The 17,616-nt window shown below is 54.0% G+C and overlaps 1 protein-coding gene across 7 annotated transcripts in view; it reads right to left on the bottom strand.

Moving 5' to 3' along the window:
* PAX2 (paired box 2) overlaps nucleotides 1-17,616 on the bottom strand; it is an 88,520-nt gene that overhangs the window by 8,565 nt on the left and 62,339 nt on the right. For all 7 annotated transcript variants that reach the window (XM_086680653.1, XM_086680654.1, XM_086680655.1 and 4 more), the window contains 2 exons: nucleotides 11,102-11,277; nucleotides 8,782-8,908 (listed from right to left, as the gene is read on the bottom strand). In XM_086680653.1, the coding sequence (XP_086536779.1) occupies nucleotides 8,782-8,908; nucleotides 11,102-11,277 (303 nt within the window). The remainder of the gene's footprint in view (nucleotides 1-8,781; nucleotides 8,909-11,101; nucleotides 11,278-17,616) is intronic.

Below are 17,616 nucleotides of genomic sequence, written 5' to 3'. Positions count from 1 at the left end.
CAGCATCCCGAAGACCCGGGAAACAATAAAAAGGCAGCTGCCCGAGTGGCGGAGGTGCTCGGGCTCAGGGATGACTCAGACCACCAGACTTATTAGACACAGATTTATACAGCCTAAGTTCCAGTCGGTGAGTGTAGGGGTGCTTTTCCGCAGCATCGTTCTCTGAAAATGAGCACTTCTGCCATCCGCTCGACACTGTGGAGGAGCCTAAGGCCAGAAAACATAACTCTTGGTTTACTATCCTAGTCTCAAGTTTTGTCTGCTTCTCATAAGGTACTGACGATGAAGACATTAGATTGCTCCGAGGTTGGCGGTCTGTGCCCGCGTTTGACACAAGCATCCGTAATACTTCCAAGAATGCGCAGTTATTAAATTTGTAATTACCGCCTCAATACACTGCACATTCACACTGGTGTACCGATTATAATCACCTAATGACCAATCCAAATTTAAATAATATGCTAAAGTAACAAACTTCACATCCGTGAAAGCTGCTTTTTAAGGAGTTTCCCACTTAGTTCGTGCTGTTTCTTATTTCCAAGGTTTCCAAATCCTCCCAAAGGTTCTTCCTTGAGGGCAGAGGTGCCTGCGCGACGGCCGCCAGCCCCGGGCACCGTGCTGGCCCCAGAGCTCTTCATCCTGAGCCCTGCCTACTCTGGGTTCCAGCAGAGGGGGCTGTGCCCGCAGCTCAGGTGGCTGCTCTCCTAGCTGATCTTGCTTCCCACTGACAGCTGGACCTTTAGTCCCTGTGGTGTCCTGGGCAGGGACCCCGCCCAGATCTGTGTGGGCTCAGGGTGGGGGGGGGGGTCTGCGCCCAGACAGCCAACCAGCTGGATACACCAGCCATGCCGTCCCCACCCCTTCCCCTTCCAGCACACTCACTGCCCTCATCTGAGCCCCCCAAGAGGTGGCTTCCCTTTAACTCAGCTGGACCATGGATGGAGCTACAGCCTCAGGATCCTGGGATAAGGCTAGGGAGTGTTCGGGAGAATCACATTTTCAAAGGCCTGAAAGAGAATCTGGCTATCTCCTAGTCCAACCCCCTTACCTTACAGAGAAGGAAACTGAGGCTCAGAGAGAGGGGAAGACATCCCAGCCCTCTCCTCCCTCACTTCCCCAAGCTGCCTTCTCTGGCTCCTTTAGCAAATCCCAAGTGGAGACCAGGAGTTGGGCAGGTGCTGGCGCACCGCCGCCCCCCACCCCCCGGAGGCGGGCCCAGGCTCACGGATGGGCTCAAGAGCACGAGAGACCCTCGTGCTGGGTGGGCAGAGGTTAAGCCTGTTTGCACAGTCTCCCGATACTCCAGGTCTCCCAGTTCCTCTCCGGCTTTATTTTGTTCTCTGAGACCACTGAATTGTCAGCTCTAATCCTTCCGAAAGCGCAGCGTTTTTCAGGCGCTCTGTGTAAGTGAAACCCTAATCCCAAGGAAAACGGCCACTTAAGCTGCTGGAGCATTAGGCTGCTCTTGGAGCGGGCCGCAGACTTCCTCCCTCCCTGCCTAGCAGCCCAGCCGCCACGGGGGAGGAGAGGAGAGGATTCCAGGCTGAAGGGAGCAAAGCCCTCTCAGAAGTAACAATAGTGGCAAGGCTTGCCTCCCAAAGCTCAGGGGTGAAAAAGTACTGGCTTGTTTGTCCTGAGGCTAATAGTGGGGGAAGGAAAGATTCTGATCACCCTGGGCCAGGTGTGTGAGTGTGTGTGGCGGGGGGGGGGGGGGGGGGGGGAGGGGGAATAAGGGGGGGTGTTTCCTGTCACCTTGGGGGGTGGCTGGCTCTCTGGGGGAAACAGGCTTTCAGGTCTTACCTAGGTGGCTTTGAGCCCACCAGGACATTTCTGAGCCCTTGGTCCCAAAGCATACCTGGAATATTCATCAGGATACCACCATTTAGAATTTCTGGTTATTCAGAAAAGATTAAGTTGACTGATTTTACTTTTACTTAGCCAAACTTTTCTTCTTAGAAAGGGCCAAATAATGAACAAGCTCAGTGGCAGGGGAGCCCCCTTTTGGGGAATTGTCCTTTGGGACCCCCCCCATGCATCTCTAAACATCTATGACAGCTGAAAGGTCCTCTCTAACCCAGCTAATCATGAAGATAGTGCCCAGTGCTTTCTATTAGGCAACTCTTTGTTAGCCTGAGTTGGCTACTATATGCACTTGGAATAAAGGTCATTGATTTCTTAAAAATATTTTGAATTCATATTAAAACTGGCCCCTCCTGGGGTGCCTGGGTGGCTCAGTCGGTTAAGCGTCGGACTTCGGCTCAGGTCATGATCTCAAGGTCTGTGAGTTCGAGCCCCGCGTCGGGCTCTGTGCTGACAGCTCAGAGCCTGGAGCCTGCTCTGGATTCTGTGTCTCCCTCTCTCTCTCTCTGCCCCTCCCCTGCTAGTACTCTCTCTATCAAAAATAAATAAAAACATTTAAAAAAAAAAAACCTGGCCCCTCTCCCTGGTCTCTACATGGGTCAGCGAACCCTTGCTGTGGAGGATAAAGCACAATCCATCTGGGGTGCTCAGACTTTGGGTCTCTTGGATGGAAGGAAGAGACGAAGGGAGAAGTCAAGAGGAAGGCCCAAGGTATGACCATAGTACTGCATCTTTGTTAAAATACCCTGGAGCCTTTCATACTGTCTTCATATTCCCCATGACTCTCCTCCCCTCTGCAACTCCATTAGCAGCCCACCCTGCACCCCGCTGTGCTTCTGTCCAAGGCACCCTGCTGGGATGGGCAGCCCATCGCCACTGGGATGGCTGGTAGGCACAGACATGGGATGTGGATTGAGGATGAAAATTGGGGTGGTACAGCTTTTATTCTGCTCCAATTTGATCTCACTCTCCCAGTCCTAGAGTGGATTGATGCCCCTTCTTTTCAGTATCCTTTCCCTTTAGAGGTGAACTGGATAAAGGAGGAAGGGGCAGAGCCCTGATTCAATGACTCCCTAAGCTGCAGGCCCAGGGCACCCGCATTATCTGTCAATGTCTCATTGCTATGGAAATGCCCCCATAATTAAATCAGAGCTGAGGTCTAAGGCCTGGAGGTCCTTGGGGATGTAGCCGGAGGCCTCAGGGATGTCTGGAGGAGGCTAGCTTCATACTGTTGGGCCTTCTCAGCCTAAATGAAGAGTCCAGGGCCCGTGGGTGCTGTGCAGAAGCCCTCTGGTCTGGTTTGGCCTCCTCAGCAAAGGGCTCTGACTTGCTGTATGTCAGAAGTTACCCTAGCGCCCATCTTTCAAGGTTGGAGAGGAACTCTGATGTCTGTGCCCTAAATTCCTCTAGCTAATCAGGGTCTTTGAGCTGACAGACAAGGCTAGGAGACTCCCAGCTTCCTTTAGAAACATTTCTCAGCCTTTATTGCCCTCTCCTCCCCCGGAGGGGCTGGCCAAGAGCTAAGCTGTTTGTTTTATGGAGGGAAGTGCAGTTGCATTGGAAGGGGGTTGTTAACTACAGGAAAGAGGCAGTTTCTGGAGGTCCTCAGGACTCCCCGGTAGGAGGAGGAGGGTTTCCCAGGACCCACACTTCTATCGGCTAAAAAGCCGCTTCGCTCACCATCCCAGATGTGGGCAGGGGGTCTGAGCTTCTGAGAGCCCACAACCCTTTTTCAGAAGCTGAGCCTGCACTGTCCGCACAGGCCTCCAGGACCTGGGGGGGGGGGGGGCAGTCAGCCCTGCTTTCCAGCTTTGACCTCTGCCTTATTGACCTCCCCCCACCTCTGCTCAAATTTACCAGCTTCCAGGAGAATCTTCTGCTCCCTCTCTCCCCCGCCTTGAGCAGCATCCACATCTCCTCCTGGGTCTTAGCTATAGATTCCTTCAGAGCTGCAGTCTTAAGGCATCACGAGAAGTTTCTCCCAAACTCTTGGAATAAGACCCCCTTCTCCCCCCCACTGCCAGGGTAGGGAAGCTAACAAGGCTCTTCTTCTCACTGAGGAGGAATGTATTTTCCTCATCCCTAGCTTTCCAAAGTTCAGACATTTTTTTCCAAAGAAAAGGGAAGATTCTCTGCTGACCCTTTGATCTGGGAGTTTGGAGAAGCAGCTCTTTCCATGGCGCCTGGACCTCAAAACCATGCGCTATAGGTGCGGTCTTCAGCCTTTGTCCTTTCTGATTTTTATTACCTGACGATTGGCTGAGCAGTGGCGGGGAGGGGGATGTGATATCTAGATCTGTAACAAACACAAAACTGATACTTAACTTTTATCTTTTTAAGACTAAAACATGTTTATTTTATAGATGCTTTTGGACTGCTCTACCATGTCCCGTTCTTGGGGAGAGTAATCTTCCTTTTGATTGCTTCTGCTAACTCTCCCTCACGATAGCTTGTATTCACATGAAGTATGTGGGGTTTTTTTTTGTTTTTTGTTTTTTTTGTAGCAAGCTCAACTTCAGTGGCGGAGTCCCAGGTGCCCGAGGTTGGGGACTGCCCCTACAGAGAAGGTCTGCCCTCGTCCCTGCTGGGGTTTCTGAGTGGGTCACTATTCTAGACACATTTTCATGCCAGCTATTGGCTGGGGAGTTCCTGTCACACTCTCGGGTATAAACTTGAACTCTTGTACCAGGGTCAGGCTTCAGGGTGCCATTTTTCATGGAGACCATTTTTCCCCCTTGCTTGCTTCCCTGGACCCACTGGGATACGTTTATGTGTCTCCCTTTCACGGACAGTGTTGTCCTGCTCTGTCCCTGGCTTTATGCGGGGTAATGCTCAGTTCTAGCGTCCTGCTTCTTTTGGACCCAAGGTCATGGCTCCTCTCTGGTGTGTTACAACCCCAACGTCCCCCAGTTAGGGTCCACCTCCAGTGCGATACCCTCAGTCTCTCACAGATCGCCCGGGCTTTGAGTTTCCCTCTACGTCTGGTGCCACAGAGTGAGACTTGTCTGTGTATTAACAATTCTTGTTGTTACATTTTACCCAGCGGTGTTTTGGTGAGTGCAGCCTGTCTGGTTTCTGGACATTGGCCTCATTCCCCCATTACCTCTCTGGGACTAAAAGGAGGGCGGCAAGGATTACGCTCGCGTGCATCTCTCCTGGTGCTTGGTGCTGATGCCCACTAGAGGCCAGTGAAGCCCACTTGTGCATCAAGTCCAGGGGCCGCTGGGTTCCTGGGAGGCCAGGGTAAGCACGGAGAGCCGCCGAACCATCCCTGACTCGCTCCGTTTGGCCTCCAGGGTGGGGAACCTGCTCTCCCCTTCAGGGTGGACTTTCGCCAGGTCAAGGGACTCTCTCAATGCTCAGGCGCGTCTCCAAGGGACTCGGGAGATCCCGAAACTAGTACTCATCTTCTCTCAGATCAACATTGTTGCCAGTGTCCCCTCATGCTCCTCTATGGCTAGAGACCTGGACAGACACAGGAAGGGAGAGGTTGGGGTGGGGCTAGCGGGGGAAGAAGGGCTGTTTCCTACCAGTGGTGGGAGATTTGAAGGCATCGGCAGGCACGCAGTTGGAGCCAGAGTCCTCACTGAAGTCCTGACCTAGAGGTCCCTGGGACTACTGAGGGGTCGATGGCGGCCCCCTATGGAGTCCTTTGGAAGGGTGAGAAGTGATAGAAGGCACCAGCCATCAGCCAGCCAACCTGAGGAAGCCTGGGGCCAGAGTACCCCCAACCCACTCTCTCATCTAGCTGGTCCCTTTTTCCTTATCACTTCGGAGACGCTCGGCTCCGTTCCAGACCAGCAGCCTAGAGCAGTGGGCTGGAGAGAAGAGACGCCGCTGAGCTAGAGCAGCCCAGCGGCGGAAGGGAAAGTGGGTGATAAATTTAAATAACCAGCTTGACTTGGCAGCTTGCTGAGTTGTGATGCAGTGAAATTAAAATCTCGGCAGAACTTGCAAACACTACCCAGAAAAATCGGTCTCTCTCCTTGGTTCCAAGATGGAAGGTGGGGAGGGGAGGCTATCAGGCCAGGCCCCAGTCGCTGGCAGCCACCCTTGCTTGCAATGTGATTAGCTGTGTCCTGGCCCACTGGGCCCCACTCTCCCCTCCACACAATAGCCAAGGCTCCTCTCTCCTCTCAGTCCTGACCTTGTGGAACAGCTGTATCAAGTGGCTGGTGAAGTTTGAAATCAGCCTCCAGTGCCAGGAGGTGGCAGGAATATCAATAAGGTCGGCTCTTCAGGTTGGGCTAGGGCCTTGCTGGGCCGGTTTCCTCAGGGCTCACACCTGAAGGTTTATAGCCTCAGCTGCCTGTCCCCCGGGGAGGAAGGCGAGCTGGGTGCCTGAGGCACGGCGGGGATGAAGAGGGTTCCTTGAACACCTTAGCACGCCCAAGCCAGGCTGTGGGCACGGATGACCTCCCTGCTCCCTCCCCTTTAGCACATGCCTGGCCAGAACGAGCCTCCCCTTTTCTTTCTCCACCCAAGCCCTTCATATTCTCCAACCAAATAAGCTTTTTAAGACTCTCCGAGGGGAATTTCCACAAATACACCAAAAGCCTCTCCCGTATCCCAGCTGGGCTTGAAGTTGTCACAGATGCCAAGATCCTTCTAGAAGAACACAGCCCAAGTCCACCTCTCTCGTGTCTGTTCTCCTTGCATCGCTGCTCACTGCTCCCCACAAAGTCCTGGCCCGAAGGCCACCATGCTGGACCTGCTCCTGAGCCGGCGCATGAAGTCTCTGGGCACTGCCCCGTTTCTCACCTTGATAGTACCTCTAGCAATTTCTGTTTGTCCCCATAATAAACACATCGTGAATCATTCATCTTTAATAGATTATGCAAATTAGGAGGACATAAAATCAACAAAGATCAATAACTGCAGCCGTTTAATTGCCAGCAAAAACATTTTAAGAATGAGCATAATCTGAAGCCCTTTCTCGGGTAATGGCACCATTAATCCAAACATTGGATCTTGGCCTAAGTCTGGAAAAATCATTCCCTGCCCCCACCTCCTCCCATCTCCCCTCCCCCACCTCTCCACACACTTCCCTCTTTTTGGTAATTTCCAGTTTCTGAGCGAGTTTCCCGTCATTACCACTGGTGAACAGCTCCGAATGTTAATGGTTCTGCTTTTGTTACTCCTCGCTTGATTGAAATGTCGCATACAGATTGAGATGTTAGTGCTAACTTGCCACCTGGGAATGTCAAGCTGGGTCTGAAATGAACTTTTCTCACACTTGGATCCAGATGGATCAGCCGGAGATGTTCCCAGGCTGAGCTGGGACCGTTCCAGGGCCATGGGGGGGGGGGGGGGCGGGCAGGAAGGCGGGCGGGGGATGCTCAAGGTGGAGGCACTTCTCTGCACCAGCCTGAGTTCTCCTGCAGCAGGAACCCTACCCGAAGGTCCATCTCTCCACCCCAGGGAGCCTCTGCCTTCTGGACTGTGGCCCCAGGCACAGAGAAGCACAGCTGGGATTAGAGACGAGTCTCTTGGACTCTCTTTTGTCAGCTGCCTGGGGTGGACCACCTTTGGGAAGTGGCCACTGAAACTCTCAGCAGACCGGAAAGGTGGCCCGGCCTGCACCATTGCTCTGCCTTGGGTCAGAACCCCCAGTGGCTCAGAGGGCTTCCACGTTGGCTAAGGAGGGCTTGAGTTGAGGCCCAGTTGATAACAGGCAGTGTCCTGACCCACCCACCTGTCACTCCCGAAAGCCCCATCCAGTTCTCTGACACTTCCAGAACAGTCTCTGATTGCCTAGCCAAAGAGCTCCACCCTGTCCGGGCCAGAAACAGTTGTACCAGGACACCTCTGGAGGAGAAGCTGCGAGAGCTCATGGCAGGGCCCTCCCCAGACTCTAGTTGGAGGCCGTGTGGCCACTCACAGCCCATCTCAGGCCTGAGCCCTGCTCAGATGGGCTCCAAGTCAGAACAGGGCCTGTTCCCTGTCTTTGCCGCTGGCTGTGACGCTGGCTGCCAGGTCCCCGGGCCGCCTCCGCCTGCCTCGCTCGGCAGGTAACGCCTCAGTGTCTCCCAATCCCCACTGAGACCCTTCTCAATCATTCTGTCTCCCAAGGAACAAACGGCACATTGGCTTTAGTGTCTCCAGAATAATTAGGTGAATTTTAATAACACCTCAATGTGTGTTTCTCCCACTTGGGCACTTCCCTGGCCCGGAAAGCCTTCCACAGTGCCAGGCGCCTTCCACAGCCTGCAGCCCGGCGGCCTAGAGCGGCATCGGCTGGCCCTGCGCGGCACCACACTCCGGCCTTCTTCCCGCGAGCTGCCTCTGCCGCTCCTAACCCACGAGAGCGGCTGGACAAATGCCCGCTCCCCCTGCGTTTGACTGTGCGACAGGCCTGACCCTGCCTTGAAATCAAGCCTCAGTCTCTGTGATTTCTCCGGGAAGCGGACGGAGGGCTGGAAGAACCGTGCTTATCTGTAACCACAGAGCTGGATGCCATATGCCACGAAGCCCAAAGCCACACAGCTAACCCGGCTTCCCGGGGGGTAGAGGAAGGCATACTTGGAGACATGGGAGTATGGAGGCTGGACCCTGGGCCTCATGCTCCATTCTCCCCAGCCCGGCCTCCGCGTTCTTCTGCACATGTCCTAGCAAGAGGCTAATAACTCTGGGTGCCTCGGTGGAGGCCAGAGAAAAAGGCAAAAGGAGAGCCAGGAGGACGGGCAGAAGGGACCAGCAGTAGCCCCCTCCTCGCTTCGACCTTTCCAGGCAGAGACCCTGACCACAACTCTGTCTCGCCACATCTGCACACATCTGTTCAGGAAGCACCCTGGTTTTCGGAGGCTCGCTCTCTCTGCAGATATCATGCCAGGGGGCCCCTTGTCACGCTGGGCCCAGATGGCACCGGCTGAGGTGCCCCCACTGCAAGCAGCGCCCCCACCCTCCCGGAAGCCTCCTTACCGGTCACCACGGGGTATGTCTGCGTGCCTGACACGTTGCTGCCCAGCTCGGGGTTGGTGGATGCAGATAGACTCGACTTGACTTCATCAAGCCCAGGGGTCAGGGCTGGGAGGGAGTACTCGTTCCCCTGGGAGAAGAGAGAAAAGCGACAGCTCTCTATTGATGCACACATGCGGAGAAAGGGCTCAGTGTGCAGATGGGGAGGAGGAACAGGGAGCCTTCCCAGATGGGGTGGAAGGAGATGGCCGGGCAGAGGGAGGGGAGAGAGGGAGGGGCGGGCTCGGCGGATGATGGAGAGTTTTGTGTGGGTGGGGGGGAGACCGGACTCGGCGTAGCTGGAGGTATACGCTGTTGGCGGTTATCCCAGCATCCTTCCAATTGCCACAGCGTCCCCTGCCTAAGAAGCCCCAAGGGTGGAGTGTAGCAGTTGGGTTCCCCCTGCTGCGAGGCAAGGGGTGCTTTCAGGTCCCCCCTGGAGTCCTGGGGAGGAGGGCGAACCGTGCAGTGATGGCAGAGGCAGGGGCTGGGGGAAGGGCCTAGCGGGGCCTCTGGCCTGGTGCCGCTGGGCTAGCTGCTCGGGTGCTGGCGCCCCCTTTTTAAAAAACAAACAAAGACAGCCCCACGGGCCCCTCGCTCTCTGCCTGTGCACTGGGGTATGAAATTGGGGAGGGGGAGAGTCCACATGGCTAACAGAAGGGTGGGAGGGGGCCAGTCATTGACTCTGAAAGGGTGTCCTGCCCGAAACACTCGGGTAATTGCCTTTTTATTGCAGCCACCGCTAAGCCAGACCCCAGAGCTGGGCAGCCCAGGAGCCTGCACAAAGCAGGAAAAGTTGCTCTGATTAATATTACGTTAAATTAAAACTGATTTTCTGCTCTTTCGGGTCCGTTTTTTTCCCTTCCGCTTCCTGGCCCCCCCAGAGGGCCCCCTCCCCTCCCTGGCTGGACGGGATTGCCTCGTCATTTCCAATTCCTTCTCGTATTGATCTTCCTGTAGAAATCAGTTTTGTAATTAGCTGCAAATTAGGCCTTCTACTGGGGGTGAAGCTGCCCCCTGATTTATCACCAGAGTAATTCGCTGTGATCGGAGAGAAATTAAAATGAACTCAATTAGGCTTCGGATTTGCTTTATGGGCCCTGCTCCGAGTTTCAGGGGGAAAAATGACTGTGCTGGTGTTTAATAGTCTAATGAAAGTAAATAAAGGTTATTCATTGTAATACAGCCGGGGACTCGTGGAGGGTGCACCGAGCCGCCCGCCTCGGCCGGCTCCTCCTTTGTTGGTTTATGGCTCAGGGCACCTTAAAAAGACTTTTGATTTTTGTTTTATGAAGACAAACAGCTTATGGGATAAAAGGACGGGCGGAGAGAAAGGCGAGTGGCTGGGAGCTGCCGGAGTCCGAGGGAGGAACTGTGCCGCGCGGGGCGGCGCTGCTGTGCCACCGCGCGGGTGCGCGTGCAAGCCCGGCTGACCGTGTTGGGCTGCGGTTGTGGGCCTGGCCTGGGCCGTAGGTGTGGGAGGAATGGGTGTGTGCTCCTATCTTTGCATGCGTGCACCGGGGGCCCACAGGGATGTGTGGGTGGAGGCAGGTGCGGGATGTGTGCTGAGCTGTGGCCTGGGAAAGGCGCCCCTTCCGGCTCTCGGTGCCGTGCTTTGAGTACAGTGAGCAGGGGCCCGTGGTGGTGGGTGAACACGCGCACATGGGTACACGGGAGGAATCAGAGACGTATGTCCGCGTTGTGCATCGTGCCGCTGTGTTGCGGGCTGCAGCCACGCTGGGCTGTTCTGCATCTGGAGGGAGTACCGGGTGTGAGGGCCGTTGGCCTATCTGGGGTCACACCGGACAGCTGCACTGGGGAGTAGGAGGCAGGCACAGAGGGCTCTCCTCGTGACGCTGGGCGAGAAGAGCACCCCAGGCTTGCACAAACTTTCTGTAAGACCTTCGGGCCATTTAGGCGAGGGACACGGCAGGGGCATGGGGACATTTTCTGGGTATTCTATGCCAGACTCACGGAACAGCGGGGCTGGAAGGGACCTATTAGACCTTACCCAAGTCCTTCATTCTACAGATGGGGAAACTGAGGCTCTGAAGGGGGCAAGACTTACCCAAGACCATCCTAGCACCCAGAGCTCATCATTTCTAACTGCCCTATACCAGAATGGTTTTTCTTAACTCCACCATTACGTCCTCGTGTGTGTTCACACAGCACACACGTGGTGCACACACATGTAGCACGTGCGATGCTGGCGACGCACACTGTCCAGAGGCCTTGTCCTGCCCTGTTCCTTTGCGCTTCTGCAAGCAGAAAACGCCTTCCTCACCTGTTCTGATTTGATGTGCTCTGATGCCTGGAAGACGTCAGGGTAGGAAGGACGCTCAAAGACCCGATCCAAAGCTTCCAGCTGCTGCTGGGTGAAGGTGTCAGCTCGCAAGTGCTTCCGCAAACTGTCCACGCCACTCTGGGAGTCTCCATTGGGGACTGAGCCCTCGGACACATCTGCAGGACACATGGACACTGGGGGCATCAGCACAGGCCAGCGGAGGTACAGTGGGCCCGGGGGGGCCGGCACTTGGCTCGGCCCCCAGAGCTTTGTACCCCTGCCGGGACCCCTTACTCCCAGCTTCTAGGCTGGAGCAGCTGACCCAGGGGCTGGCCATGCCTCTGAGATCTGGCTGAGGAAGCCAGAGCCTCTGAAGGACCTGGGGAGAGAAAGGGAAGTTGTCCCAGTGTGTGTGTGTGTGGGGGGGGGGGGGGGGGTGGGAGTGAGGGAAAAACTGGGCAGAAGTAGAGCCAGGGGGCTGCTAGGAATCGTCTCCTTAGGGGATGTCTCCCTTGAGCCCCTTCTGTCCCCAGGCCTGGGTCAGCCTGAGGGAGGAGCTGGGTGTCTCAGACCAGCATTACCGAGCCTGTGGAGAATTGAACTCGGCTCTGAGATGAATTTCAGTTCCACTGACTCCAGGGGTGGAAAATCATCAAATCTCCGAGGCTGAGTGTAACATGGAGACTGGGTGAAGTAATTAACTTCACCACCGAGGGAGGAGGGGCTCTGAAAGTCAAGCTGAGGCATTCTGCTTGCGTTGGGCCAGGACTCAGACCAGAGCAGGAGGACAGCGGCTGGCACGTGAGCAGTGGCACACTGCCTTGGGCAGAGACTAAAGACAGGGTCTTTGTGGATGCTCTTGTGCCCAGGCCGCCTGCCTCAGCCTCTGTCCCTGACCCGGACTCTGAGTAGGCCTACATCAGAGGCCATCCTCTGCCCTCCAGTTCCTCCTGCGGGTCTCACAGAGAGCTGAGACTCACTCAGTGAAGAAAAGGCCATGGTGGTGCCACACTAGTGCCCGTCCTGGGGCTGCAGGCCAATTCTGTCTATGTCCTGCTCTGCCTGGGCTTTCTTCTATGTGTGGGGGCTTTCTACCCCTCCCTACCTCCTTGCATCAGGTCTGTTAGGGTTTTCAGAGCACGCAGTGAGCTAAGTGCCTGCTCTCTGTCTCTCTCTGAACCTCTATCCAGCAGCCCCCCAGCCCAAAGCTGGGTCCCCCCCAGGCACAGCAGGGCCACTTCTCGGCTTCCCTCGGCCCAAGACCTGCTGGGGAGCCTTGGGCCTGGGGCCAGCCCATGCTGTAGGCCTCAGGGTGTTCCTCTGGGACTGTTATATATATCAGTTTATAGGTGATTATATGATATGATATAATCAATATTGCATTATATACAGTAACACCATACAGTATCATTCAGGAGACCATAGAAAATATTACATATTGATTAACCTCCACCTGCAGCCATCCTCTCTTCTGGCCTCCCAGACGGAGCATGGGGGTCTGCTTTCCAAATGGGACCTGCTACCTTTCCTCCACTCTATTCCTCAGGAGGTGGGAAAGCAAAGAAAGTGTGTGTGTGTGTGTGTGTGTGTGTGTGTGTGTGTAAGAAAGGGAGAGAAATGAAGACCAGGACCAAGTCTGAGGTGGACAGACAGGGACAGCTTTCACGGTATTTCGATGTCTTCACATTCCTATGGACACAAAACTTGGTGGTTGTGTTTTTTACTGTGTAAGCCTCTGGAATGATGTTCTGTCTTGGAGAGTGTGTGTGTCTCTGTTATATGAGGTAGGGTGTGGCATGTTTATTTTTTCCTTTTGTGTGGGCATTCCTTGTGTATATGTATTTGTACATGTATAAACATCCAGATAAATATGTGTCTGTGTCTTTGTAAGTGACAGAGCAAGAACCGTTATCAAAGGATGTGTGTGTGTGTGTGTGTGTGTGTGTGTGTGTGTGATTGCATGGGGAGCATGAGCTCATGTGCCCCATGTTTCTTCTCTGCCTGTTTTTCTTTTGAGGAGGTGCTATCATCCCAATTCCACCCCCTCGTAGCTATTTGCATGTTCCATTGTGTCCAATTCTCTCTTGCTAGAGTCCTCCTACCTTTCTGGGAAGCCCTGTTGTCAGGGCCGAGGGAGGCAGCGGGTGTCTTTGTGTGTGGTTATTGCGGTGTCACCAAATGGGTCCTGGGAAGGAAAGTGTGCATTTGTCTGCGAGCATGTGCTCACACATGATGTGCATGAGTGTGTGCATATGTGTGGGAAGACTCATATCACGCCTCTGTGTGGATTTGTGTATATGCCTGTGTGTGGCTTGGCTCAACCTTGTGTGTGTGTGTGTGTGTGTGTGCGCGCGCGTGTGTGTGTGTAGGGGCTGAACTGAGGCTTTGTCCTCAGGTCACTGGCTGGAGGAGTCTCTTTTCCTTCATTTATTCAGGGGCCCTTCAGATCTTGACAAATCTGTCACTCTAAATTTGCGAGAGATTATGGTGCTCTCTCCCCAGCCCGCAGAGAGGTGATATATGATATCTGCTGCCCCTATTGATTGCCTGATCTGGTGGTAGAGGCCGGCGAAATGAACTTGAAATGAACATCATGCCTCAACTCATTGTGCGTATAATACACTACTTAATCCCACATTTTTCAGCCGCTATGGAATTCAATTGATCAATCATGTTCCACTGATAGTACTGTTTTAGGGGTTATTGCTGCTCCCTCCACTCACTGACCTTTTTATTTATTTATTTTTTTGTATACTCAGGCCCTGGTGATAAGACAGGTTACAGAGGCAGCGATGGAAGGGGGAGGGAGGAAGGAGAGGCAAAGGGAAGCCTGCTACTGGAAGAGGTGGCAGTGGGAGGCGGGCAAAGGGAAGAACAAGAGGAGGAAGGGCGTGGGAGAAGAAGAGAAAGAAGGTGCTGGAGGATCAGGGAGGCAAGGTGGTATGATGAAAGGCTGCAGAGAAACAACCCCAAGAGAGGCTGCAGGAAGCTTGAGGAAACGCCCCAGAGGAGAAGGAAGATCCTGAAGAGTCAGGAAAGGTGGCTGTAATCATGAATGGTGCAGGAGCACAGAGAAAGTTCTGGGAGGTGGGGGGTTGGGGCTTGCAGGCGGGGAGAGGGCAGTGGCATCCTTGGTGGGGACAGGGAGCTCTCACAGGCTCTCTCCAGAGGAGGGGTGGCACCCTTGCTTCAGCTGGAGAAGGAAGGGAGGGACGAAGGCAAGGAGAAAGTGCGGGAAGGAAGTGAGGAAAGGTGGTGGGGAGAAGCCTGGGGTCAGAGGTCCAAGAAGGAAGAGCTCAGGAAGGAGGAAACCCAGAGGTGGAGAAAGGGCAGACAGAGGGAGAGGAAAAAGGGCCGAAGTTCCCCATGCCAGAAGCCTAGGGAAATGCTGGCTGGGGGAGGGCACATGAATGGTACACTTGGGTATCCAGCTAAGGGAGGGCCTGGATGGGGGCGGGTTCGGACAGTAGGGTGAGGAAGGGGAAAAGAGAAGAGAGGAGAGGAAGAGGAGCAGGCATGAAAAGAGAACAGGGGAGAATAGAAAAGGAATGGAAAAATGAAGCGTTGACCAGGGTCAGTGTTGACCGCTGGCAGGGACCTCCTCAGGATGATGGAGAAAGCGCTCAGGGTGGGGCTTCTCAAGGGTGGAACTTCCCAAGGGTGGATTCTCAGAGGTGACAGCAAGGAGAGGTTGGAACCGTGCTATGACACCAGTTCTAGGCCCGGACATGCAGGGCTCTCTGGCAGAGCTGGGCCAAAGTAGAGGAGGAGGCAGAAGCGGGTCTTGATCTAGGTTTCCGAGTGAGTGGGGAGGGAAAATATGTGAGTACTTAGATAGCACTCTTCCCCAAGAAGACTCCTGACCCAACACCGACCGCTCCCCTGTGCCAAGGTGCCAGGCTGTGAGTTCCCTGTGGGCAGAGACCATGCCTGATGCATCTCCGTTGGTCTGGCACCAGGCACAGAGGTGGGCACAGAGTCGGTGTTGATGAGTGACTGAATGAATGACCGAGGCTCCCCTGGGTAACATTCAAAGCCAAAGCCCTGGCCGGAGGTGTCTGAACTGGCCATCGGACTGGCTTGGCGCTTCAGAACACCCAGTCACCTATCAGGGAAGTCCCGCGTATCTCTAGCGATCAGAGGGATGTGGGAAGATCCACAGCAGGCCCCAGGGTAGACTTATGCCCCTCCTTCACTCACCCCCACTCTGGTGAGCACCACCCTCAGCAAACCACCTGCCCGCCTAAGTGCCAAGGGACAGAGAACACTGTGTTCCCAGTTAAGAGTCGAACTTAACCTCGGAGCTACACAACTGCCATCCAAAGAAGGCAGTGGAATTCGCTTGAGAACAGGGCTCAGAGACAGCCTCTAAATTGGACATCCCATACCACGGCCCTGTCACAGAAAGCAAGGTTGGGATAAAATGGGTCTGTCGGCCCACGGTGACTATTGGTTCCAGGGAAGTCCTTCCCTAAATGAAGGGAGGAGGCCCTCAGCCTTTATCTTGAAGACAAAAGCCAACCTGTTATCAGGGCTCCGAGAAGAGGGCTGGAGTATAGTGGCCACATGTCCTGGGCTTTGTGGAGCAATTCTGAGTTTTAGGATTCTTTCCCACGGCCGGTCCATTTTTTTTAGATTAAGGTTGGAAAATGTGGTTGCTGTACGTTTAGTAAGACCTCCCCCCGCACCCTGCCAGAGCAAGGGAGGGACCGTGTGCTAGTCAGTCTCCACGTGTGGAGGAGTCAGCCCTGTTCTCCAGCTGTCCCCTACCCAGCCACCATCCATTAGCTGCTCACAACACTCAGAACTTATTACATGCCATTTAGTCCTCCCAACAACCCTGTGAGGGGAGTACCGTGATACCTATGTGACAGAGAGGGAAACTGAGGTGGAGAGGTTAAGTAGCTTATCCAAGGCTATACCGCTGGTAAATGACAGTCGGGATTTGAATTCAGGTCTGCTTGGCCCAGAGCCTACCCACTACGTCATTTCACTCCACAGGCCAGGTTCCAAACCCAGGGGCTCAGCTGGGGACCACTTGACTCCATCTGGGACATGATCTTAGCCACCCCCACCCCCCGCCCCAGCCTTCTCTGCCTTGCACCCTCCCTACACCGAAGGAGGGGCCTTCAGTGAGCTGGCGGAGCTAGCTGAGCACAGACTACTTCAGAATGATTAGGGGGACACTCGGTCCAAATTCTCATTTTACAGAAAGGAAAACTAGAAGGGGTGAGAGGTGACGTGGGGCAGGTGACCAGTCCCAGATCACACAACTGGGTAGTAGGACTCTCAGGACTGGAGCCCATTCTGGGCATTTTGTCCACTACAGCATGAGCGTTGTCAAGGAGAGTAAGCTACTACAAGTCCTTTTGGAAACGAGGCCGGATATAAATTAATTAATTAAATTAAACAAACCGCTGAGCTAAAACTCTGATGTATATTATTCTTTCGGGGGAACAAAGGCTCATATTGTCTTCTCCTCTGACTGCTTCCTATTTGCTGAGCAGTTAACAAAAAGCTTTCATAGACCTTGGGTTATCTGGGCTTCCTAACTACACTCTAAGGCAGGTAGGGATTATGGTCCCTTTTTTTTTTTTTCTTTTTTTTTTCCTTACTGGTGAGGAAACAGGCTCAGAGTAAACAAAGAATAGCTTCTATAAGGGTAAGTGGCTAGCTCAAGGGCATGTCCACCAGGGAGCCTGGCACAGGGAAGGGGCTCTGAGCACAGCTGTGGACGGGGCAGCAATGGGCTGCAGCATCCAGAGCGTGGGCTCCAGCAACGGCGTCCCCGTCCCCACATGGATGAAGACAACTGTAAAACCAAAGGTCATCTTGACCGAAGGGAGAGCCGCTGACATGGTTGACAATGGTTACCGTCTGATCAGGAGCAAATTATCTTCTTTTCACCTAAGTTTTTCGATATTGTCCGGTCTTTGTATAACAAGCGTGCACCACTTCTAGAATCTTTAATAAAAATATCTTTTACTCTTCAGCAAAAGATCTGATCTCCTCGCTCACTTAGCCTTGTCACTCCCCATCCACTGTGGGCTTCCTGAGGGCAGAGCCCTACCTTCCACCTCTCTGACCCCAGGCTAGGCCAATCATGAATAGTGTTGTCCAGTGAGGTCCCAGCAGCTTGGGCAGGAGGGAAGCCAGGGAACACCATGTCGCAGGGAGAAGGGCTAGGAACAGAAGTGTTCTGTGCTCCTTGTGTGAAGACATGCTACCTGAGTCCTCAACGTAGTCACCGCAAGGGACAGGAGAAGTTCTTGTGCACTGACCAAAAGGTGGGTGGGGTGATGATTAGAGACAGAATGAAATCATGCCATTTCCTTGGTCAGAAAGCCCCAAGGCTCACCAAAGTCTACAGAATTAAGGGGGGGACAAACAAGTGTCACCTCCCAAATCCCAAGAAGTAGGAATCAGGCCTTTGAGAGGAATTCTTTTAAAGTCTAGCAAAGAGCTATACTAACCGCAGTTTTGTGAGCCCAAATACACGTATCTACCTGTCTGTG

The sequence above is a fragment of the Puma concolor genome, chromosome D2 (assembly GCF_028749965.1).
Source record: "Puma concolor isolate L17-30 chromosome D2, mPumCon1.1.hap2, whole genome shotgun sequence".
Classification (NCBI taxonomy): domain Eukaryota; kingdom Metazoa; phylum Chordata; class Mammalia; order Carnivora; family Felidae; genus Puma; species Puma concolor.
This window is presented reverse-complemented; position numbering and strand designations above follow the sequence as displayed.